Source organism: Uranotaenia lowii, chromosome 3 (genome assembly GCF_029784155.1).
Source record: "Uranotaenia lowii strain MFRU-FL chromosome 3, ASM2978415v1, whole genome shotgun sequence".
Taxonomy (NCBI): domain Eukaryota; kingdom Metazoa; phylum Arthropoda; class Insecta; order Diptera; family Culicidae; genus Uranotaenia; species Uranotaenia lowii.
In genome coordinates this window covers 95,608,946-95,634,737 of record NC_073693.1, presented here as the reverse complement: position 1 = coordinate 95,634,737, position 25,792 = coordinate 95,608,946, and the positions used below count along the sequence as shown (strand labels likewise).

Sequence of the window (25,792 nt, the reverse complement as noted above, 5' to 3'; positions counted from 1 at the left end):
CACATAAACCAACCAACCTGCTGCTTCTAAACGTTTTGATTTCATCAGGAAGGGTGTTTGTTTGAGGGCTTTCGAAAAAATAGAAATTTCATGATTCTGAATTAACATTATTACTTACATTTGAAATTTTCAAAAACAAACCAATTTTTTCCTAATTTGATTGTCAACTTATAAGTTTTAAAATGTAGAAAAAAGTTTGAAATATTTTAATTTTAGACTTAGTTATTGATTATTATGATGAAAAGTTTCATGTTGATCAAAGCTTCCCCGGTGATCAATATAACCCCGTTTTACGGCAATTTAATAAATATAATTGACTATATGTTTAATTTTATGTCAGATGTGTTTTTCATTACAGAAAAGTTTCTTTGATATTCAGCTAAAAATTATGAAGTCTATAAAAACAGTTTTGTGTTATACATTTTTTGAAAAGGATAAATGATGTAAAGTTTTCAGAAATCGGATAAACAGTTCATAAGATATAAGGTGCAAGATCTGGCGTTCCCACTTTTTTCCAGGTCTGGGCCTCAGCGTTATTTAAACAGACGTCAGATGTTGAGTGACAAATTATTTTGAAATTAAAATTTTGATTTAACTGATTTCCTTTGATCTCCTCTTAGGTGATTTTTGATTCTAATTGAATGATAAATGGAATTTTGGTTAAGTATAAATTCTTATTGGAAGAATATCAAATGAAAAGTGATTTTTCGACAGTCGACAGCTCATAGCTGAGGGCGCTTTGAGGTTCCTTTAAATCAGGTCCAATTGAGCTGAAATTGCGTACAAGTGAGGTTTTTGGGCTAGTCTGCAAAATAGAAATTCTTGTACTTCAATTTCGATAATGAATTTTTTCGCATGCCACCCTACTATAGAGTGATCAGTTAGTAATAATGCTACATTGTTTCGTAGGATGACGAATGTAATTGACGGTTGACATAACACTGGTACTGGGCAGTAGATGCCGACACGTTGTTTCAATCGGATTTATTCATAAAATTAAAATGTGTGAATCGAGTGAGACAAAAAAAAACACGAAGGTAAGCCGCTTTTTTCGTATCTTTTCGTGGTATGAGCTGGCCAAAAAAGCTGAGCTTGTGTGCAGATTTTGTTTTTGAGAATTCAGGCGTTATATACCTTATTTGGTTTGTGTATCTGAGTGAGTAAAGAAGTATTTCTGGCTGACTTCTTCAAGTTGTTTCAACAAATAATATCTCACCATTGAATTTTCACTGTGTTCTAATAAGTGGTTCAAGACAGCCGATTTTATCATGTTTGTTGCATGTCTCAGATATCGAAATTTACGGTCATGAACCTGGTGTCAGTTAGAAACAATCCGTTGGAGACAGTAGAAATGATTTTAAGATCTATCCCGTGGTTTATTGTGTTATTTTGCAGCAGCTGTGCAGCAGACTATTTTGTGAGCACACCTCCAGAGGATTATGGAAACAGGAGTAATCTTTCAGGTGTGCTCTCAGACGAGTCAAGATCAAATCAGATTTAAGATTAAAAAAAAATAGTGAAAAACTCAATACTCGTGGATTTAAATATTTCCAGATTGCCAGGAACGTTTCTACCCGGACCTCGATAAGTACAGTGAGCACAGTACTTACGGGGGTGCTCCAGCATCTCGAGGCGAATTTCAGCACATGGTAATACTTCGTTTAAGTTCAAAGACTGTTTTGAAACCTGTTATTTCTTTTTGCTCAAGTAATTGTAGATTTTTTTAAGAGAATGTTTTTTTTTACAATCAGGTTGCTATCGGATGGCTAACGGAAACAGGAATCAGCTACCTTTGTGGAGGATCACTCATAACTTCTACTTTTGTACTCACAGCTGCCCATTGTGCATTCGATTCTAATGGGTACGTTATCTTTTAAGCTAAGTTTAGATTTTTTCAGAGGCGTAGAAATTTTCCCATTCGCTGGATGAATGAAAAACAACTTTTTTCTAACACAACCAGAAAGCTAACCAGCTCGACATATAACCAATATACAGGCGATATCATCATATTTTTTTTGGGAAAATTTAGCAACTCGCCGTTTTTTGCATTTTCGGGCAGCGTGTAATTTCAAGTTTATATGCTCCAAAAGTTTTTAAGATACATGAACTCGTAGATGCATTAGAAGCATTTTCGCAAGACTAAAAAATTGTGATATTTTTATAGTTACAGGACACTTTATCCTTAATTAAAGGAGACTTGATCCTTAATTCTGCCCTGACCCTTTGCAAAAATCTAGTGAAATCCGAAGATACATAGTTTGTTGACTATTTTTCGCCATATTAGTTCTCATTTCACAGTTTGTAAGTATCGGACAAAAAGAACTCTAACAGTTTTTCTACTATTCTAAAGTCATTGCATACTTTCGGGCGCAATTTTCTAGTTTTTAGTAAATACAGTATTTTAAGTCCCTTTCTACAGATAATTGCTGGAAGTACATTAGATATTGGATAGATATTAGTAATTTCATGATAGCCAATGATCACGATCCATTCAGATGAAAAATATATCTTTTTGGACTCTAGGGATCAATTATATCCATAAAATACATTTTGGAGAATTTCTGCTTTAAAAAATAGAGAGTCTACTATTGCTTTGAAAATATGGCATTATGAAGTTCATATTTTACTCTAACGATTGGCATATTGGAATAAATATTCTATTACATGCATTTCCCCTGGGAAATATTTTAAAGTGATAAAAAGATCTTCAAATCACATTTGGTTAAATTTTTCAAACAAAGTTCAATGACTCGAAAAATAGTATTTTTTTAATATTTGTTGAGCTAACAGCGTTGTTGTTTTGTTCTATTTCACATATTTTTCTAAAACATTTGATATTTCCAAGACATTCCGGTTTCGAAGTATAGCGAAGGAATCAAATATTCCCAGGGATCAAGTATCTTTATTCTCCCCTAGATATATAACAAATAACTAATTACCGATAATTTTTTATCAGAGTGACAGTATCAAAGCAAAATAGAGCCCGAACTGATTTTTATGAGACCACCTTACCCATGCGGTGGCAGACAAATCCGGCTGATAAAAGCATAACACCCGATATGTCTCCTTAATACTGCTGGAAAGGTGTTCGAGAAGGTGGTCCAGAGCATGATCCAGCTCTACACCGCGAACGGACTATCCGATAAATAATTCGGCTTCCGGAAAGGCCTCAGTACGGTGGATGCTATTCGACGTGTCATCGAAGAAGCAGACGAAATCAGACTGAAGAAGAGGAAAGAAGACCGGTTTTGCGCAGTGGTCACCCTTGACGTGAAGAAGGCCCTCAACAGCGTCAGTTGGGCAGCAATTGCGTCGTCGCTCATTGATATGAGAATACCGGCATATATCTTGTTACGAACGGCTAGCTCAGACGTACCGTAACCTCAGGGTCGGCTATGCTCAAGGGTAAATCACGAATGCGGAGTACAAAGAGGAGGACCAAATCACCAAATCTTGTATCTTACCCGTCCGAAGAATATCGGCTCATCCAAATAAATTTTAGTTAATGTGAAGCGGAAGTTACATTTTTAACTTTTTATTACTTTTTTCTCATCAAACAGACAACATTTAAGGAAGGGATACGTTGCGGCCGTTCTGGACAACTGGATCGGCTTGAGACGATTTGAGTTCGAGTTTCATGGTTTTACCTTGTATCGGCAGGCCCACCGATAATTTTCAGCTGTGGAGGCGGTGTTCGGCGAGCCACGTGGCACCTGCTCGTTCGAACACCAACCTTTCCCGACTTTGGCCTGCGGCACAGCACCGGGTCTCGGATTCGGCTTCCGTAACCCTGGTGGTTTTCTTGGTCGATTGCTGTAGATTGGCACAGCACCGGTTCACGGTGGGTTTCTTGGTCGATTGCTGTTGATGATTGGCACAGCACCGGTTCACGGTGGGTTTCTTGGGCGACTGATCTAGGGCAGAGCACCGGGTCTCGGATTGGGCATCCAATACCCTGGTGGTTTTCTTGGCCGTATGTTATGGAAGAGCACGGCACCGGACCTTGGATTGGGCTACCAATACCCGGTGGGCTCCTGGTTCGACTCTTTATGGGGCACAGCACCGGGTCTCGGACTTGGTGGCCGATACCGCGGTGGGTTTCTTAGATGATGGTTTTGAGTAGCACAGCACCGGGTTTTGGAATAAACCTCCGATCCCCGGCGGTTTTCTTGGACGAGATACGGCACCGGATACCGGATAGGTTCCCGATAACCGGTGGGCTTCTTTAAAGGATTTTTACAGGACGCACACCGTGTTTCGGATTTTGCTTCCGATACTCGGCGGGTTTCAATTCTCGAGGGTTGTGGCTAAAATTACCGGGTCACAGTTTTGACTTAGATCCTGGTAAATGCGATGCAAAACCTAACCACGGCCCTTATTTAATGCTTCGAACCGGTAGGTTTCGTCACCACGTGGAGATGGCAAGATGGCTGTCACCTGACAATTAGCTTCAGGGAAAGGGCGAAGAAAACTCGTACTCCTGACCGTTTTAGTTCGTCCTTTTTCGGAAAGACCAACAAATGCTCCGAACGACGATTCAGCACTTCTTTCTTAACAGTGCACACGCGGTCACACAACGATTTTCACCCACTTGTTTCGTGCTTTTTTTTTTTATATATGTGGAACGGTGCAATTTGCATGCGTCCACTTTCGATGCCAAAACTCCACTGTCCCATCTCATCTCGCTCGAGCACCTACTGCAGCTTTGCCCTCTCTTCCAGAAGTTCGCTCTTCTCTCCTCCGGAAACCAACTAGTCAACGCACGAATTTATGTCGTTGACGCGTTGTTCTTTTGTTCAGCTACTTATCGATGAGACAGGGATGGGACTTAGGGATAACAACGGACGCAGCCATTCATCTCAGCATCGCTCACGAGCACGGAAGCAGGCCCGCATCACGTAACCGGTCCAGGTGGAGTGTGTTCCAGGGCATCGCGCTCTAGAACACCCTGGACAGGTTATCTTCCGTACGATACTCGGACGAATGACCCTAATTTCTGATCCTAGCGGACAAAACAACTTGTTTTACAAATTCTGCCTAATATTTGCAAGAAAAAAGAGCCTTTTACAATTTTTTTGTTTTATAATTTTAAATAAATAAACTTGGGATGGGTTTCAAAAACTAATTAAATTTTATTATTGTTGTTACCCAAAATGGGTCACAATCATCCCCCTCCATGTGAAAAAAAAATACAAGGTATTTTTTTTGAATTTTGTACTTGTTTTACTGAAAATTTTGAAATCTTCTTTCCATATCGTGGTCTCAGTCTGGATCGTTGGCGTTCAAAACAAAATACAAACCCAATTATTTTAATACAAGGAAACTGCTTCAATATTTGATGAGATCTAATACTAATGAATCTTTTAAATGTTTTTCAACCTATTCTAGCCTTAACTATCATTAATAATAATTTCATTCATACGGTTCACATTCATTGGGCCCAATTTATTCATACTTCCATTCATTCTTGTTCATTCATTCAGTTTCATTGCTAATCTGTATCTATTTCTATCATTCTATAATGAATTTGGGAATCATTAACTTCACCAAATCCAAGCATAGGCAACAAATGCTCTAGCTTTCCATATATTGTTTCAATAGTACTATTTTATCAGGAATTATTTCGAAGTGCACCTATGATCTCAGCCGGACTTTATTAATTACTGGGATTCATCCCGTGATTTCATTTCGAGAGAAATGATCCGATGATTCTTTTCATCTTGTTCATCATAATAATTTCTTCTATTTTTTTCTAATAAAGAAAACTAGCAATTGTTATTTTTGAATTAGGAAATTATCGTTTTATATATCTTGGTTAGAGCTGGAAGCTTTGGCCTAACCCCTTTTAATGACTGCACGAAAGTGATCGAAACTTGTTTTTTTTATGCTGTTAGAAAGCGGTACATTAAGTCAGAAGTCATTTAATCCTCGAAGAGGTCGGATCCTATTATTTATATCCTACGAAACTCACGTGTTTCTGAACTTTTTTTAAATAAAAAAATGGTAAGTTTATTCAACTGGTGATTTGCATGTATAATTCATCTAAATTATCAACCGTAGTACTAATTTCAATTTATTTTGTCGTTTTCAGGGGAACTTATGTATGGAATCTCGATTAGCAACTTCAAATTTTAGCAGCCTCTATCGTATGTGTGAAGGTCTACCTGAATCTTTTACTAGAAAAGCTGATAACATGCTCTATTGGTGTCACGTAAACTTCCCATGCTTTTATGGCTAAATTTCAAATCCTATACTAAACTATTTTAAATGTATAGATTTTTAATTTTTCTTTTTATTTATTTTTTTTTTAATTTTTTTTTTAATTTTTTTTTTTAATTTTTTTTTTTTTATAGGTATAAATATGTATACTTCTTGTTTCCTATATAGAATTTTGAAAATAAAGCATTGAAGCATGTGGTTATATATTTTTTTTAACGTCTATGCCGGCCTTAGGAGTTCGGCGGGCCAAATTCCTAGATCTTTTCCTTCGAGATCCGATAACTGATATGCAGAAGCTCCTTTCTTTTTCACAACTATAGCCGGGAGGAACTGCGGTCCATATTTGGCATTATAGTTTTCCAGTGCATTTGAAGGCTTCATGTTTCGCCTATACACCATGGTTCCTATCGTGAATGATTTTGCATACTTCTTGTGGCGCAGTTCATACCGTTTCTTCCCTTCTTCTTGCGCCTTTTTCAGGTTTTTGCGAACTAGATTATTAATTTGTTCAAAAAGTTCATTCTGATGGTCAATTTGATCTTCAGTTATCTGAGGGGAATTGTTTGGAGTGAAATCATGATTGGATCCCTTTGAGATCATTTCATATCCATGAGTTGAAAAAAATGGAGTTAATCCAGTGGCTGTATGTTGGGTAGTGTTAAGAATTGACTCGATTTCAGACAATCTTGTGTCCCATAGTTTTTGGTCTCCCCGGGCGTAGGTTCGAATCGCTGCATTGACTGTACGGTTCACCCTCTCCACAGGATTCCCTTGGGAGTGGTATTTCGCGTTCAGCCAATGGCGAATTTCGAATCGCGCCAGAAGAGACTTAAATTCTCGGGATAAGAAACAGGTAGCATTGTCTGTGATTATTACCTGGGGGACTGAATTTCTTAGCAACCATTGGTCACGTAGCGCGATACAAAATTTGGAGCTTTCAATTTTTCTAAACGGTAATAACATTATCCATTTACTATGGAGGTCGACAACTGATAATATATATTGGTTTTGATTCTTACTACGTGGTAAGGGACCTATAAAATCAAGGGCGATAATTTGCCATGGATGGCTCGTTAGCTTTCGCTCTCCCATGACCGGAGCCAGGGCTATGTTGGGCGCTTTACATTCCTTACAGGTCGAACATTTGGAAACATAATCTCGTATCTCAGTTGCCATTCGGGGCCAAAAGAACTGTTGGCGAATACGCGACAAGGTTTTCTCGAATCCCAAATGCATGGATTGGTCATGGCCATCCTCGATAATTTGGGGTCTTTCTTCAGGACTGGGTACCCGCTTCCAGTCAAATCTGGAGTCATGGGGATCTTTACTCTCAACATATTTAAAAAGAATATTGTTCTCCAGACGAAAATCGACATTTTCATCTGGATGATCAAGTACATTTTTCAGCATTTCTTCGTACCATTCATAGTTTTTATCATTATTTACCGTGGCAACACTTCGGGACAGGGCGTCTGGGACCGTGTTTTCCTTCCCTTTTCGATGCCTAATGGTCATATTGTGTTGTTGTAACTGAAGACACCACCTGCTGCATCGCGAAGCAGTCTTCCATTTCGCGGTCATCAGATGGGTGAGGGCGGAGGAATCAGTGATCAATACGAAATGGGACCCCTCTATGTATCCCCTGAAGGCTTCAATAGAAAGTAACGCCGCTAATGCTTCCTTTTCACATGCGTGATAATTCTTCTGTGCCGTCGTGAGCTTGTGAGAGTAATAAGCTATTACCCGTTCGTGACCCTCCTGTACCTGCGTTAATATACCGGCGACAGCGACATCACTGGCATCCGTTTGGATTTGAAAATCCAAGTTAAAGTCTGGGCATGCAAGGATAGGACTCGAAATAAGCTTTTCCTTTAGTCTAGTAAAAGCTATTTCCGCATCATCATTCCATCCCAAGATCTTTGACTTGGATTTTAATAAATCTGACAGAGGGGCCGTAATGCCGCTGAAGTCGTCTATAAAACGCCGGTAATAATTCGCCATTCCTAAGAAACGACGGAGCTTCGTGACGGTGTTCGGTCGTTCGTAATCGACTATTGCTCGAATTTTTTCTGGGTCCGGACGAAGTCCGCCAGTGGAGAGCAGATATCCAAGGAATGACAATTCCGGGACTCCAAACTTTGATTTCTCAATGTTAATTGCCAAATTAGCTTCGAGCAAACGAGATGCCACTTCTCGTAGGAGCCGTACGTGTTCCTCGAACGTTTCCGATACAATGATGATATCATCTATGTATACGAAAACGTTCGGTTCCAATTCCCCATGGCCAAGAATTCGATCCATCAACCTAGCTAATTCCCCAGCACTGTTAACCAGACCGAAACAAAGCCTGCGGAATTGGAACATCCCGAGGCCCTGAACACTAAAGGCTGTATACCGTCGAGAGGCCTTTTCCAAGGGAATTTGGAGAAAGGCTTCTGACAAGTCTATAGTGCTCAGATAACGGGCCCTGGGTAGCTGACCCAGTATGCGGCCCGGATGTGGCAACGGATAGGCATCACGTACGGTACGTTCATTTATTTTTCGTGCGTCAAGGCAAAGTCTAACTTTCCCTGACGGTTTTATCACTGGGACCACATTTGAACACCAGTCTGAACTAGCCCTCTCGATGATCCCTGCTTTGAGCATACGTTTGAGCTCTGTGGCCACTTTCTCACGAACTTTGGGTGAAAGGGTATAGGGATATTGGCGAACTGGCGGTTTCCCTCTCCATTCGTCAGCTATTACTATTTGATGTTCTATTAAATGGGTAAATGGGAGGTTGTCGGGGTCAGCTACCTTAAACATGCTTTTTATACTTTCAAGTTCCTCTAGCTCCTTCGCGGATAAAGCTGTCTCTTCCGGCAATTTCATGGGTTCTTTAGAAGTTTGAATAGCATTGCATCCGCGGATTTTGGGCCAAATATTAAATTTTTCCCAAAAGTCCATGCCAAGAATACACGGAATTGAAAGATCTTGAATAACCAGAGTTTGAACTATCCTCACTTGCTCTGCAAAATTATATGGGATATCCAACTGCCCCAACACCGTGAGGTTTGTTCCATTGGCTGATCGAACAATTGTTGGTCGAGTTAAAGGTTGAAGTTTATGTTTCGCAAACTTTGAGTATATTTTTCTACTAATCAGAGTTAGTTGACTTCCGGAGTCCAGAAGTCCCTGGACATGAAAGCCATAAATTTTAATGGACGCATATGGACGATTGTCGTCGAATTCAGATAATGAAATAGATAAACTTTCAGAGGGTTTTGGTTCATAGAACAGCTCGGGAACAATTTCCCAATATTCTGAAAGCGTGAAATCGGTAGGGAATGGGTTTACGCGTTCTGGTTCGGCAGCCGGCGATTTTCGGTTGCCTCCCGACCGTTTTTTCTGCAGTATGGGCAATTGTACGTTTCGAAACCCTTGAAGCCACACACAAAACAAATAGAACCCCTATAACTTCTGCAATTTTCCAATGAGTGATTAGTTTGACGACAGTTTAAACATTCTTTGATAGAGGGAGGTCGATGAGAAGCTATTAATGATTCTAAAGTGCGTGATGGTTTCGAAGGTCCTGCTTCCTGCGGATCGTCATTGGGATTTAACCCCTTATATTTTCCATCGCTAATGTTATTATTCGATTGATTTACTTTTGGTTGATACTTTACCTCCTTAGTTTTCTCTTGCCACTTACCAGAACTTTTGTTTATAGATCGATTACTAGGATTTCTATTATTCCAATTTTGATTTTTGTTTTCTGTCACTACATTTGTTGATTTTTCGTTACCATATATTTTCGAATACAATGAAAAATTGGATGCGTCAATTATACGGCCAGCTTCCAACAAATCTAGTAAGCTGTCGGTATTTTTCCATAACAGGGACTTTTTGTAATCCCCCCTCATGTTACATTTTAAAACGTTTAGTTTTTCCGCGTCGCTAAAAGGCATGTTCATGGAACTGAACATTCCTTCCATGTCATAATAGAAGTTTTGAAACGTTTCATTACGCTGTTGTCGTCGTTGATAAATCCGATTCCGGACCAGCGAATCAAGCTCAGGATGTACGAAGGCTCTTTTGAGTTCTTCCACAAGATGTGGCCAACTATATAAACGGCCAGCCGCTCGCATGCTCATGTACCAGTTGAGGGCTGGACCAGAGAAAAGGTGAAACGCAGAATCAAATAATTCATCTTCCCTTATCCGTTCGGATAATGCTAGTTGAGTCACTAACATGAGAAACTCATTCAATTTTAAACCCTGATCGGTTCCTGAATATTTATCGAGATTCCATTTGGAAACCGGAAGCTGACTCTGTGATCGAACGCGGGCGAAATTTTCATCTATTTCATGTCTACGATTGTCGCGTATATCATTTCGAATATTGAATGGGGGCGGATTCGGTATTGGGTTACTTGGTCGAGCATTGCCGACATCGAAAGGAAAAATTGAGGGTAAAAAACCACTGGTGGTTCGCGGTATCGCGTGGGTGTAGGTCGTCGAGCAGTTGACATTCGAACCATTATAATTGATCCCGTTTCTTTCCGTTGAATATTGAGCATTCATAGCTGATGTATTCTGATTGTTTAGCCAGGGGTTCGTGGACGTGTGCGGTATTTCCGGCGGAAAGCTTTGCATGGTCCGGGCATTCCCTATCCCTGGATAATTAGAATGAGACTGCGGTAAAGGCATTGAATAGGGAGCCGGCCATGAAGAAATTGGGGGACGATATTGAGAATACGTTGTAGTATAAGGTGGTTCATAATTTTGAAAAAGTAATTCTGGGGGGTACGATATTGAAGTACTAGGCCGTGTGCCTGTGGTAAATATGGGTGGGTTCATCGTCGGAATAACGAAACGCGTCGATACATTCTGCGGTAACGAATCGTTGATATACGAATTTATCGCACGCGGATTTGTATTGATACCGGCGCTATCACTTGTACTTGAAACATATTCGATGTCTGTAGTATTCGCGGACTCGCGGATTTGTGTTGCTGACGATTTAGGAATCGTACCGGTATATTTTGGATTCGTCAAATTTACGTCACTCTTAGCGGAATTATTTTCTTTAAATTGTCGTAGTTGATAAAGTTCGTTTTCTAAGCTCAGTAAACTTCGAATGAACTGTTGCTTATCACAAGAGTCATTTTTAATCAACCCTAAACGTGAAAGCGAATTGACGAGATCACTTTCCATGTTGGAAAATGAACTGATTTCCTCGAGTTGTGTATTTTGGGACGGCATAGAATGATCATTAGTGATGCTGGGGTGGTTTTCTTCAAAAAGATTACCAATAGCCCCTTCTTCTGGCAATGGCATAAGATTTTCTTCCTGCTTATCACCGTTATAATATTTGTTTAACAAGAATAATATTCGCTGTAGTTGATCATCCATAATCTCTCTTTTTTCTTGGGGAAGATTTTCCCTAACTAGTTTTACGCGACATCCTAAATGAATCAAAACTGCCAAAAATCTTTTTGGGAGTTCTTTATTGGCTGTGAAACTACAGTTTTCTTCGATTTCAATCAGTTTGTTTTCACACAAATCTATCTCCGTGAGAGGATCGCGGGCTAAAACTTTGAAAATGACTTCTGACTGTTCTTTCTCATTTTTCAACAATTCTTTTAAAGCTTTCCTTTTTCGAGATATATGTTCTTCCTTAGAAAAGGGAAATCTTCTGATTTCCAGCTCAAAATCTAACTCTTCTCCATCTAAGTTTTCGATTCGGGCCTCTAAGAATAAGCGTTCTAAATCACTTTCCATGATTAATTCCATTTTTGTTTTTCACTTAAATTTCCTGTTTTTTGATAATCCTAAGCTAGTGCACTTCAAAAACTTATGATTTTTAATGACCAAAAGTTCAACAAATAAATCAAGCAGTTTGTGTAGAAAAATACTTACGTTTGCAATATTTACCTGATAGAAAAATTTACTCTACTGATCAAAAAGACTTCGACTGGACGACATTTCCATCTATTTGACAAAACTTTACAGCAGAACAATCACAAAAACATCGTATTTGTGACTCACCCCAAGCAAGGTAGAAAAATTATCATAAGATTGAAAATTTTTCTTGATTTCGCGGATCGCCAATTGTTACGAACGGCTAGCTCAGACGTACCGTAACCTCAGGGTCGGCTATGCTCAAGGGTAAATCACGAATGCGGAGTACAAAGAGGAGGACCAAATCACCAAATCTTGTATCTTACCCGTCCGAAGAATATCGGCTCATCCAAATAAATTTTAGTTAATGTGAAGCGGAAGTTACATTTTTAACTTTTTATTACTTTTTTCTCATCAAACAGACAACATTTAAGGAAGGGATACGTTGCGGCCGTTCTGGACAACTGGATCGGCTTGAGACGATTTGAGTTCGAGTTTCATGGTTTTACCTTGTATCGGCAGGCCCACCGATAATTTTCAGCTGTGGAGGCGGTGTTCGGCGAGCCACGTGGCACCTGCTCGTTCGAACACCAACCTTTCCCGACTTTGGCCTGCGGCACAGCACCGGGTCTCGGATTCGGCTTCCGTAACCCTGGTGGTTTTCTTGGTCGATTGCTGTAGATTGGCACAGCACCGGTTCACGGTGGGTTTCTTGGTCGATTGCTGTTGATGATTGGCACAGCACCGGTTCACGGTGGGTTTCTTGGGCGACTGATCTAGGGCAGAGCACCGGGTCTCGGATTGGGCATCCAATACCCTGGTGGTTTTCTTGGCCGTATGTTATGGAAGAGCACGGCACCGGACCTTGGATTGGGCTACCAATACCCGGTGGGCTCCTGGTTCGACTCTTTATGGGGCACAGCACCGGGTCTCGGACTTGGTGGCCGATACCGCGGTGGGTTTCTTAGATGATGGTTTTGAGTAGCACAGCACCGGGTTTTGGAATAAACCTCCGATCCCCGGCGGTTTTCTTGGACGAGATACGGCACCGGATACCGGATAGGTTCCCGATAACCGGTGGGCTTCTTTAAAGGATTTTTACAGGACGCACACCGTGTTTCGGATTTTGCTTCCGATACTCGGCGGGTTTCAATTCTCGAGGGTTGTGGCTAAAATTACCGGGTCACAGTTTTGACTTAGATCCTGGTAAATGCGATGCAAAACCTAACCACGGCCCTTATTTAATGCTTCGAACCGGTAGGTTTCGTCACCACGTGGAGATGGCAAGATGGCTGTCACCTGACAATTAGCTTCAGGGAAAGGGCGAAGAAAACTCGTACTCCTGACCGTTTTAGTTCGTCCTTTTTCGGAAAGACCAACAAATGCTCCGAACGACGATTCAGCACTTCTTTCTTAACAGTGCACACGCGGTCACACAACGATTTTCACCCACTTGTTTCGTGCTTTTTTTTTATATATGTGGAACGGTGCAATTTGCATGCGTCCACTTTCGATGCCAAAACTCCACTGTCCCATCTCATCTCGCTCGAGCACCTACTGCAGCTTTGCCCTCTCTTCCAGAAGTTCGCTCTTCTCTCCTCCGGAAACCAACTAGTCAACGCACGAATTTATGTCGTTGACGCGTTGTTCTTTTGTTCAGCTACTTATCGATGAGACAGGGATGGGACTTAGGGATAACAACGGAAGCAGCCATTCATCTCAGCATCGCTCACGAGCACGGAAGCAGGCCCGCATCACGTAACCGGTCCAGGTGGAGTGTGTTCCAGGGCATCGCGCTCTAGAACACCCTGGACAGGTTATCTTCCGTACGATACTCGGACGAATGACCCTAATTTCTGATCCTAGCGGACAAAACAACTTGTTTTACAAATTCTGCCTAATATTTGCAAGAAAAAAGAGCCTTTTACAATTTTTTTGTTTTATAATTTTAAATAAATAAACTTGGGATGGGTTTCAAAAACTAATTAAATTTTATTATTGTTGTTACCCAAAATGGGTCACAATCTGTAGGATGGTGGAGTGTTGCTTTCGTAACCGTAGACTACAGTATATGACCAGCGAGGGACTGGAAACAGTGAGTGTCTTGGCAGGGGTTCTTCAAGGATCGATACTTAGCCCGGTATTGTGGAACATTGTCTACGACGAACTGCTGAGACTGCGTCTCCCCACGGAAGTGAGACTTGTGAGATTCACCGACGACGTGGTTCTTCTGGCATCGAGCCCATCGACCGGAGAGGTCCAGCTACTCGCCACTTAGCGATTGAGAAGGTGGAAAGTTGAATTCAAGAGCTTCAAGAGCTTGCGTCTGGCTCACCTAAAGACCGAGATGGTGCTGATCACCAACCTGATTTTAACACAATCAGGGACGATCGCAGCTGGACCGTGCGCAATCGAACCCAAGCGTGCGATCAAGTACCTGGAGGTGATGATCAGACTTTTAAACCATCGTCGATAACGCCTGTAAAAGAGCGGCAATGGCGACAGCAGCCCTCTTACGGGCCATGTCGAATAACTCGGTGATTCGCTGCAGCAGAAGGAGGGTCCTATCGAGCGTTATCTCGCCCATTTTGTAGTACGGAGCGGAAGCCTGGAAGGCAGCCTTGAGCAGGCAGTGTAACTTGCAAAAGCTCTGCAGTGTGCATCAGCTGATGAACCTGTGAGTAATCAGCGCATTCTTGGTAGCTGCTGATGTTGTGGCGAGGGTCATCTCGGTCTTGCTAGAGAAAGATATGTTCTGCAACGAGCACAGGCACATTCCCGATGTGCGGAAACATTCCAGAGAGGCTGCCAACTGGCAGCGCCAGTGGGAGAGTTCGGAACGTGGCCGGTGGACCCTTCTGGATGGATCGGAGACATGGAGAGGTGGATTTCTGCATGACATAGTTCTTGACTGGTCACGGATGCTTCATGCAGTACCACCATCTGTTAGGACACGTGGCCATTCTGCCCAACAGTACGTCTGTTCATTCGCGCTAACATGCTTGCCGCCTGCGGACCAGACACGACAGCCGACAACATCGCGATGAGGATGTAGGATGTAGGATACCTCCAACATAAACGTCACGGAGTATCCGAGTCGAATTTTTTTTCTTTTTTTCCCGGGATTTTAACGCCTGAGCGTTATTAATCCCCTTTCCTGCCGTTTCTGTCTGGTGCGTCTAGTGTTGCCAGTGTTGTAGATCTGTTATTTTGTAGTTGATTTATTTTTTCTTATATCTCTTCAAACAATTTAGTCTTTCGTAAGAAGCGTAACATTTTCTCTTCGTCCTCAGGATCATTAGAGAGTGCTTCCCGAAGGTTTTGAGCCAGTCCACAGTCCGACCGGACCTGGTGATATATCGGACACTGAATGATGATGTGTTTGACGGTTACGGGAACTTTGCAAGTGTGACATTCGGGAGGATCGTCGTTGCTCATTAGGTGACCGTGTGTCAGTCTGGTGTGAGCTATGCGTAGCCGCGTAAGTACTCTCCGTTCCAGGAATGTGTTTCGGTCAGTCAATGCCAGAGTGCAGTTTTCACTTCTCTTAGTTTGTTCTCAGGGCAGGTGTTCCAACAATGTGCCCATAGTAGGGATAGTCTGTCTTTTATCCAGTTTGTGATGTCTGACGGCGGGATAGGAATATTTGGAGGAGTCATTTGACTGCCTTCAAAAGCCAGACGATCTGCAGCTTCATTCCCGGGAATCATGGAATGCCCAGGGATCCAGCACAGGGTAATACTTTTCTGGATAGCAAGTTCAGAGAAGGTAATAATCCAGGAATGTTTTGTGTTACCTGCTGACACGGCACTAAGCACGCTAGCAGAATCCGAGAAGATGACAGAACCAGATGAAGGGCATAAGTCTTCGGCAGTTTTTAAGACAGCAAAGGTTCTGAGCTGAACACTGTACATTGAGATGGGAGTGCAAGTGCGATGTTTCTTGTACTACCAAATATACCACATCCTACTCGGTCATCGGTTGATTTGGAGCCGTCAGTGTAGAATTTTCGGGTATTTTTGTACTTCCTCTTTACCAGTTGGTGGAAAAATGGCAAGACAATTGACGAGCTTACTCCAGCGCGAAATTTTGAAAGCAGACACGTGTCAACTTTCGGGATTGGCGTGTTGTATTTGGTTTTGGTTTGGATGTTTGGTACTCTAAAAGAGCATTTTCAGCTCGTCGGATCATGGGCATTCTATGATGTCTATTGTATGACAGCCACCTTATTGCTTTGATGGTGAGATTTTTGGTGAGGATGAATTCAAAAGGTGGTTGCTCACTTTCAGCCATCAGTGATACTATAGGGCTGCTTCTAAAGGCACCGCTGATGATACGAATTGCTTCATTGTACATTGGTTCCAAAAGTTTGGAGATGCGGTCACCTCCTCTGCTGATCAATCCTAGACCATGAAGCATTGTGGGTTACCCATCCATGTAGGAACAAAAACAACGATTTGCGAGACCCAGCTCTTCTGACGCTGCATACTTTTCTAAGGATGTTAAGTTTAAAGGAAATGGATTTACGAACACGGTTAGCGTGGTTGATAAACTTTAGTCGGTCATCTATCCAGACTCCTAGGATGCGAGATGAGTGAACGAGAGGAACAGAGTTGTCGTTCATGGTAACTGGTGGGAGCTTACTCAGCTTTCTGTTCCGGTTGCCGAAGTGCATTAACTTTGATTTATCTGGAGCGAAGGTGAAACCTAAAGTAGGGGCCCAATCAGATACTTTGTCTACAGCAAATTGTAATCGTTTCCTGGCAAGTTTCGAGTAAGGAGCAACAGAAAGAAGTGTGATGTCGTCTGCTTAAGCCAAGATTTTGACATTTCCAGGAACAGTGTTGAATATTGATTGCATCGCGATTAAGAATAGAGTAGGGGCCAATACAGAACCTTGTGGGACACCGTTTGTGATGATCCGGGAGGAAGATGACATGCCGTCGATAAACACTCTGGATTTCCGGTCAGTCATAAAGCTTTTAACGAATTGGCCCATTCTACCAGGCACTCCCCACTAGGGTGTCTCTGTACACTAGGGTGTCCCAAAATTGCATAACTTCTGGGAATCTGGGGGCTCACCCTCCAAATGGTAGATTAGGATGTGCAGAACAAACTTTTGTATGGAGCCGACTAAAAAAAATCATGTTTAGAGGTTCCGCAAGCGCGATCTTTAAAAAAAGTCCACTTTCAAAAGATTTGATTTTAAATAAATTCTGGGTCCAAAAATTTTCATACAATTTATATATTTTATATTTTTTTAAATTTTGTTTGAGTTAAAAACTACATGTAAAAAATACAAAATGAACCGAATTTGTATCAAAATGTAAAACCAGCCAGCTATTTTCAAGAAAAAAAATTTTTTTGGTACAAAAATTTTGAATTGAACTGACCAAAATGTGTACCAAGCGTAACATATTTTTGATACCAATGCCATCAAAACATGCGGATTTTTGTGTAATTTAACTTTGCTCAACAAAACATGTGGTTTGTATCAACGTGTGAACAGCTATTCACGATTTAATGCTTAAAAAAAATCACAATTTAGGATATTTTTAATTTAATTTATCAAATTTGTCCTAATAAATACCTTCTTTAAAATCAAAATACTTGCAAAAAAAGACTTTGATGGTTTAAAGGAGTCAAAAGAAGGCCATATGCCGAATTTGAGCAGAATTGGACAATAGGAAGGGGTTGCACTGAATCTCAAGTGTGAAAGGGATTCTGAGACAGAGTGTTCTAAAGAAGCATAAAAAACTGGTTTTTCATCATACATTTTTGTCTTTATCAATGGATTGCTTGATGATGAAGGTTTTAATAAAATTCCAATTAAGACTAACATTTCACCTGAAGACTGCAACTCGATTGGACTTAAAACAAGAAAGTTATGGCTGTTCAAAGATTGTATTTTGGTTACAAATTGTCCTGTAAAACGCAATGAGTAAAAAGTACTCATTGTGTGCTAAACGACAATTTGCCACAAAAATACAATCTTGGAACAGCCATAACTTTTTTGTTTTAAGTCCAATCGAGTTGCAGTCTTCAAGTGAAATGTTAGTCTTAATTGAAATTTTAATAAAACTTTCATAATCAAGCAATCGATTGGTAAAGACAAAAGTGTGTGATGAAAAACCAGTTTTTTATGCTTCTTTAGAACACTATGTCTCAGAATCCCTTTCACACTTGAGATTCAGTGCAACCCCTTCCTATTGTCCAATTCTGCTCAAATTCGGCATATGGCCTTCTTTTGACTCCTTTAAACCACCAAAGTCTTTTTTTGCAAGTATTTTGATTTTAAAGAAGGTATTTATTAAGACAAATTTGATAAATTAAATAAAAAAATATCCTAAATTGTGATTTTTGTTAAGCATTAAATCGTGAATAGCTGTTCACACGTTGATACAAACCACATGTTTTGTTGAGCAAAGTTTAAGTGCACAAAAATCCGCATGTTTTGATGGCATTGGTATCAAAAATATTTTACGCTTGGTACACATTTTGGTCAGTTCAATTCAAAATTTTTTGACCAAATAATTTTTTTTTCTTTAAAATAGCTTGCTGGTTTTACATTTTGATATAAATTCGGTTCATTTTGTATTTTTTACGCGTAGTTTTTAACTTCAACAAAATTAAAAAAATATAAAATATATAAATTTTATGAAAATTTTTGGACCCAGAATTTATTTAAAATCAAATCTTTTGAAAGTGGACTTTTTTTTTTAAGATCGCGCTTGCGGAACCTCTAAACATGATTTTTTTTAGTCGGCTCCATACAAAAGTTTGTTCTGCACATCCTAATCTACCATTTGGAGGGTGAGCCCCCAGATTCCCAGAAGTTATGCAATTTTGGGACACCCTACTGTACACCCTGTCGAAGGCTTTGAAGAGGTCTAACGAGAGGCATTCAACATGTTGGTTATTTTCGAGGGCATCGTCTAGGATGCCTTCAAGGGTGGTGAGATGATCGTCAGTAGAGCATCCAGGACGAAATCCAAACTGACGGGTATCTAGCCGCTTTTCAGATTCTAGAACGGAGGACAGGCGACTTTTAACCATTCGCTCCAGGATCTTCCCTGAGCAGTCTAGAAGAGTGATGGGGCGGTAGCTGTTTGTTAAATGAAGATCTTGGTGTGGTTTTGGGATTGGAATGATGAGTCCCTCTTTCCATTGAGATGGGAATTCTCCGGTCTACCAAATTTCATTCAATATGTTTAGAAAAGTTATCTTTCCGACTGGTGGAAGATAAATAAAGGGTAATAAAGGGTATCCGACTTCATCCTGTCCTGCGGAACGACCTTTAACTTTCTGAAGTGAAATGTTGAGTTCGTGCAAAGTGAAGTCGGAGTTATATTCCAGGTTCAAATCGGTATCGAAGTCGATAGAATGAGGAGTGTTGGGTGGGGAATCTGAAGAAACGCAGGAGAAGTATTCAATAAAAGCTGGAGTAGTTTTGGTTCAGTAGCAGGTGGTATCGGCTAGTCCGATTTGAGCCTTCCAGACGTTTAAATTTCTCCCAGAGTTTCGCGGATGGGGTGTTGGGGTTCATTTCTTCGACGAATTTCTTCCAGCATTTGCTTTTTGCAGCTTTTATGATCGCTCGAGTGGCTGAGCGGGCAGCTTTGAACTGGCTAAGAGAGGAGTCTTTTCTTGGGTCATCATTTGGTAGACGTTTGAGTGCGCGAAGTCTTTTTCTTCGGAGCTTAATAGCGTCTCTGACTTCTGGGCTCCACCATGGGATGGATGGTTTTCCAGGTACGCCAGTTGTTCGTGGTATACATAGATGAGCAGTTTCGAATAAGAGCTTAATAAAGGATGTTGGGATGTAATGAGAATTTCTTTCGAGGGCCCTTTCGATTTCATTCTGATAATTAGTCCAGTCAGCATCTTCATATTTCCAGCGAGGCCTAGTTGCAACTTGAGGAGTGGAGTTTTCGAGATTTATTATAATGGCAATGTGATCACTTCCGTGGGCATCTTGCAGAGTCTTCCAAGTAAATTTCGGAGCAAAATGCCATGAAACTAGACTCAGATCCAGAGCTGATGTATTTCCGGATGAAGGGTCGATTCGAGTTGGTAAAGAGTTGTTGAGTATTATTAGGTTATTGCTAGAGCAGAAATCTTCAACAAAAAGTAATTTCCTGTCATTCGAGATCAACCCCAGCTGGTTGAATGAGCGTTAAAGGCCCCCAACAGTAAAACTGGTTGAAGGATCTGTTGGAATAGATCTTCAATATCTTTGCAGTAATCGCTAATAGGTTTGTCGGGGGGTATGTAAATGGACAAAACTGTAATTTCTACAGGAGACTTCAATCGGATGCATACGACGTTGAGAGGGAAGTCTATAGTGATGGTGGTGTAGGGGTAACCATTTTTGATTGCAAGACCTGATCCTTGACCATGATTTGTGTTGAGGTGCAGTTGGTATCCTTTTATGTAATTTTGGGGAATTTGGTTTTGACGCACTAGGGTCTCTTGAAGAGCTAGGACGATGGGGGAGAAATTCAAAATCAATAATTGAATTTCTGATGCTCAGGCTCTCAGACCTCGTAGGTTCCATTGGAGGGCGAATGTATATTCCTTTTTTTGGGTGGGTGGCGGTGTATGTGGTCCAGGGGAAGGGTTTGTTGTAATGGTATTTATGGTGGGGGTAACGGCTTCATTTAGTTGATTAGTTCTTGGTGGTTCGTCAGTATCCGGAGTGGTATTGCTTAAAGAGGCCATTTTTAAGAAAAGAAAAAATAAGACTTACCGGATAGTACAGGAAGCCTAAGTGGAACAGATCGAATGAGGGGAGCGTTAATTGTTTTTGCGGGACTTCGGAATCGATTGATGATTCCTCGCTTTCTGCTTCTCGTTCTGTGGCTGATTGTAGTTTATACAGTTGTGTGGTGAGCTCCTGAGTTTCGTTCTCCAGCTGCTTAATTCGTTGGTCCTTTTCATCGGTTTCAATATTGTTCCTAATTGCATCCATTCGGTTCTGAACAGAGCTATCATTTTTGACGGTTGCGATGTGGGATTGGTATTCTCTTGTGGCAGCAGCTTGAGAGATTCCCTGATCCACGCGGATCCGGACGATGGCTTGCTCTTCCATTTGCTTTGGGCAGGATCGGTTGATTGCTGAATGGGAACCGCCACAGTTGAGACAATGTGCTTTGTTAGAGCTTTCAGGATGTACCTCAGCGGTACCACACTCTAAGCAAACAGCTTTCACTTGGCAGCGTTGTTTAGTGTGCCCGAATTTGCCACAGTTGTAGCACATCAGGAGGCGTGGATAATAGGGCCTGGTTTGCACTCTGATATATCCGAAGAATATGTGTGTTGGGGGTGTGGATCCTTTCGTGGTAATGACCATGGTGTTCGTAGGTACTTTTTCACCATTTATCTTTTTCAGGAAGCGACTCCCTGATCAGCTAGGCATTCAGTTAGTTCATCGTTGCTCATTCCGAGTACTTCCCAGCATGAGACAACACACTGGCTGACGTTGAGTGTTGGGTGTAGACTGATCGACACAGGTGTCCCGTCGATAAGTTGATTGATGAGGGTCAGTTTCGTTGCTTGTTCGGCGCTACGGACTTTCAGAAGATAGCTTTTTCCACCTTCGCTTGGATTGGCAACGTGTATTTTCCCAGCAGCTTGGTCCAAGGTTTTGGCTATGATGAATGGGTTGGGGAGCTTTGATTTTTCAGCCGGTTTGAGGGTGAGGAATTGAACTCCCCTATGAAGACCTTCTGGGTCCATCCAGGACGGTAAAGTTCTCCGATTTTGTTGACGGGAAGGGCCAGGCTGATCACCCCACGGTGGATTTTTAACCACCGACATGGTGGGGATAAAGCTGTCTGAACACCTTATCACTCGTGCGGTGTTTTAACAAAACAAGGAGGGAGAAAAATAACTTTCCAATTTGGATGACTTTTATCTAACGCATTTTTTCACTAGCGAACTTTTTGGAGACGCCTGTCTGTACACGTCGGCAGTCGAAGCGGAAAAAAAAGATCCGAATCGAATGCGCCCTCTGCGACGGTGGTCTCACGTCGGCGTCGTATTAGCCACTCGAGTCAGGTAGGATTACATCACCGTCGGGATTCATCTGAGACGCAAGCGTTTAAGACCCGTACATGTGCTGTGACAGGCGCGGGTCTAGGATAAGCTGATCTTGATTCGCACACGGTGTGCATGAAGCCAAGGGTTGCCGGCCCCAAAATTGCATGCCAAACGAAGGAGAAAGACCGGACCATGATCTGAGTAGAATGTCCTTTCTGCAGGGGGCATTCGAGTAGTGTGCGTCTGATCCTAGCAATAAAGCATACAAAGATAAGACTCTACCTTCTGCATATGCCGAGCTGTTAGGTACGTCGCGAACGTTGTGTAGGATACCTCCACCGCCGCGGAGTAGTTATCTGAATAGAACCCGCTCCCTACGAAGGAAGCTTCGGGGATAAGACTTGACCTTCTTCGCAGTCGAACTTGTAAGGGGAAGAGTATTCACGTCGCAGAGTACTCTCGGGTAGAGTGGTTTCACGTCGTCGGCGGGTGAGTCACTCGAGTCGGTATAGGTTGACGTCTTCGCCGGGAATCATCCGAGTAGTTTCGTAAAGTCCCGGACGTGTGACGTGAGTAAAGGGCCTCGAGCCAAACCAAGTGGAGCCAAGATCTCGATTCGTTAGAGGAGAGGTCTTTGGTCTCTTGCAGTGATCTCGAACAGAGGCGTAGCGCGATAGTCGTGGAAACCAAGCAAGCCTCGAGTTACGAGTAAAGGCCGGACCTTGAATCGTCAGAGGAGAGGTCCTTAGTCTTGAATTGTTACAAGAAGCAGGGTATATATGCTTGAGTTTTGACTTGAAATTGAGTTAGCCGATGAGCGCTTAAGCGCGGACTTGGTCTCCCATCTCGGGTACAGCTTTCGATGCAGGTCCGTGTGACCGATTGTTTGTTAATCTTATCACCTACCTGATAATATTTCATTGATTTAATTGATAAACACGTATCTTGTTTGTTTCCTTACAGAAACCGCCCTGTTACAGCCCGTTTAGGCGACATCGATGTGAGCAATGCAGAAGATGACCAATTTGCTCAACAAATACCTATCAAAAGGTTCATAAAACATCCCATGTATCGAGCATTCAAGCATTACTATGACGTAGCCCTGGTAGAGTTAGAACGGGAAGCCGAGTTCAGCGAAGCCGTTTGCCCTGCCTGCCTTTGGATGGAACAGAATGTTCCTCCGGAACCGTTAACTGCTATCGGATTTGGCAGACTGGGATTCGCTGGAGAGCTCAGCCCAACGCTTCAGAAGGTTCAGCTGCCGGTTATCAATGAGACGGAATGCTCCAGTCGACTCTCGTTGCCGTTACGTTCTTTGCCTCGGGGAATTGTGAGCGAACAATTCTGTGCGGCCAGTCCTGCGATGGATACTTGCGAGGTAAGTAGGAACAATCAATGGAAGTATAAATAAAAGGCTACAACGTTTACTATTCATAGGGTGATTCGGGGGGTCCTATCCAAACCGAACGCGTAGACGTGGACAGATCGATTATACCCTTAATTGTAGGTGTAGTGTCGTTTGGAACTCCTTGTACGGCGGGATCAACCGGAATTTATAGTCGGGTAGCTTCATACAAATCGTGGATTGAGCAGGTGACTGGACAACTCTTTGATCATCTAGGTAAAACCACTCCTAAAAAAAACTTTTCTTAATTAGATGTTATCTTGTGTTTCTTGTGTAACACAAATTCTAAACTTTTCAGCATGTACTCGTGGCTCGAAATGCAGGAACCGGAAAAAAATTGCCGCGTATTATGGTGTTAACATCCTGACCCCGCCACAACAACCTTATCACAGAGTTGCTTTGTTGTGGAGTTCATCGGATACGGACAAGTTCCGATGTGGCGGTACCTTAGTCGATTATCGACATGTTCTAACGTCTGCTTACTGTGCTACCAAGCTACAGGGACCTCCAAAGTTCATAGCTGTTGAATCAACCGATGAAATTGTACCAATTGAGGACATCGCCGTCCATCCCGGTTTCAGTGATACTCGTCCACAGTTCGATTTGGCGCTGTTAAGATTATCGAAATATCTCAAGGCGGATAGTGATCTTCTGCCGGCTTGTCTATGGCGCGAGTCCAGAATCAAAGAGCCGTTGAACTTGATGTACTATTCTGCCTATAGCGCTCGATTCGAAGACGATAAACTGAAGTCTTTAGCAAATCCAAACGAGAGATGTGTTGTGATGACGGCAATTGGTGACAATGGCAAATGCGTTGAGGAGAAGCTGCAGGAGGCCGATATGCTGTGTTCAAAGAACGAGAACCAACTTATTCCAGGGGTTTGTAAGGTAGTTATTTTGAAACTCTTGGAAACCCTACTTAATTAATCGCTAAAAATATAACTAAAACATACCTTCCTCAACAATCTCGTCGAATAATAAATTTTTGACTTTCAAATTATTTTAGATGGACGTAGGAGGTCCGGTGACCAATTTGAATAGCATCAAATTCCTACCTCAGTTATTCGGCGTGGTTTCACCCTTGAGCCAAGGTTGCGAAAATCCGGTCACGGCTGTTCGGGTTGCTTCTAACCTGGATTGGATTGAAAACACTATTCTCGGGCAAAGTCATCCTTGATTAACAAACTAATAAAAATGTTTATAAAATTAAGCTCTGTGAAAAAATTATCTTGAAAAGAAATTTATCCTTCAAACTACATTCAATGTAGATTGGCACACAATTTTCAGCATTTTTCCACCACAAAATAAAATTGCGAGATTAGGGGAACTTTCCACAATATTGTGATGTAGCTAAGTATTGCGTATTTTTTATTCAAATTTTGTGGTTTTTTTTACCTACATGGAAGGTTAATAAATTGGAATTTTATTTATTATTGTGATATTGTTTGTTTTTCAAGCCATTATTGATGATTAGGTTATTTCTTCGAGTGGCTCGAGATGTGCTTTTCGGTTATCTTGCACTCCAAATGAGCCATTTAATCTTCTATCTGTCTATATTCTTCAATTCTTTCATTCTTCCTTGAAGAATATTTCTCATCGAGAATTATTAAATAATTAAATTATTAATTTTCAATATCAATGCATTTTGGGAGCATGGATGCATTCACTTAGAGACCAGTCTAATATATAATGCGTAGTATTCAACGTAGATTCGACATCGTAGCACTACAGGAGGTATGATGGAAGGGCTCCACAGTACGAACGTACCAAGATGGTCATGCCATCCACCAGACCTACGCAAAACACACATGCTTGGAACAGCTTTTAAAAATGTGCCAGTTGAGAATCAAGGGCAGTTTCTGCAACACTAGCATTATCAAAGTCGCCTCGGCAGTATCGGTGACGACAGAGGGGTCATCGGGAATTTTAACGCTCAAGTCGGCCAGGAGGAGGAATTCAAACCGACAATTGGAAGGTTCAGTGCGCACCAGCTGATCAATGAAAACGGCATCAGACTAATAGATTTCCCCGCCTCCAAACGAATGGCCGTACTTAGCACTTTTTTCCAGGACCGTCTCCCACACAAGTACACCTGATAATCACCGTACTAAACACAATCACAGATCGAAAACGTTTTGAAGACAGTCGGCACTTCTCGGACATCATTGACGTCAGATCCTGTCGAGGCACCATCATCGAGTCAGACCATTATCTGGTGATAGTGAAGATCCGGCCACAACTTTCC

At 41.7% G+C, this 25,792-nt stretch overlaps 1 protein-coding gene across 1 annotated transcript; it reads left to right on the top strand.

The window, feature by feature from the left end:
* Positions 1-1,172: 1,172 nt before the first annotated feature.
* LOC129754306 (uncharacterized) lies at positions 1,173-24,757 on the top strand. The gene is made up of 7 exons (XM_055750275.1): positions 1,173-1,463; positions 1,555-1,649; positions 1,752-1,861; positions 23,106-23,520; positions 23,580-23,763; positions 23,846-24,435; positions 24,554-24,757. Exons 1-7 carry the CDS (start codon positions 1,280-1,282, stop codon positions 24,722-24,724), a joined length of 1,749 nt encoding a protein of 582 aa, XP_055606250.1. The 5' UTR covers positions 1,173-1,279; the 3' UTR covers positions 24,725-24,757.
* The last annotated feature ends 1,035 nt before the right edge of the window (positions 24,758-25,792 follow it).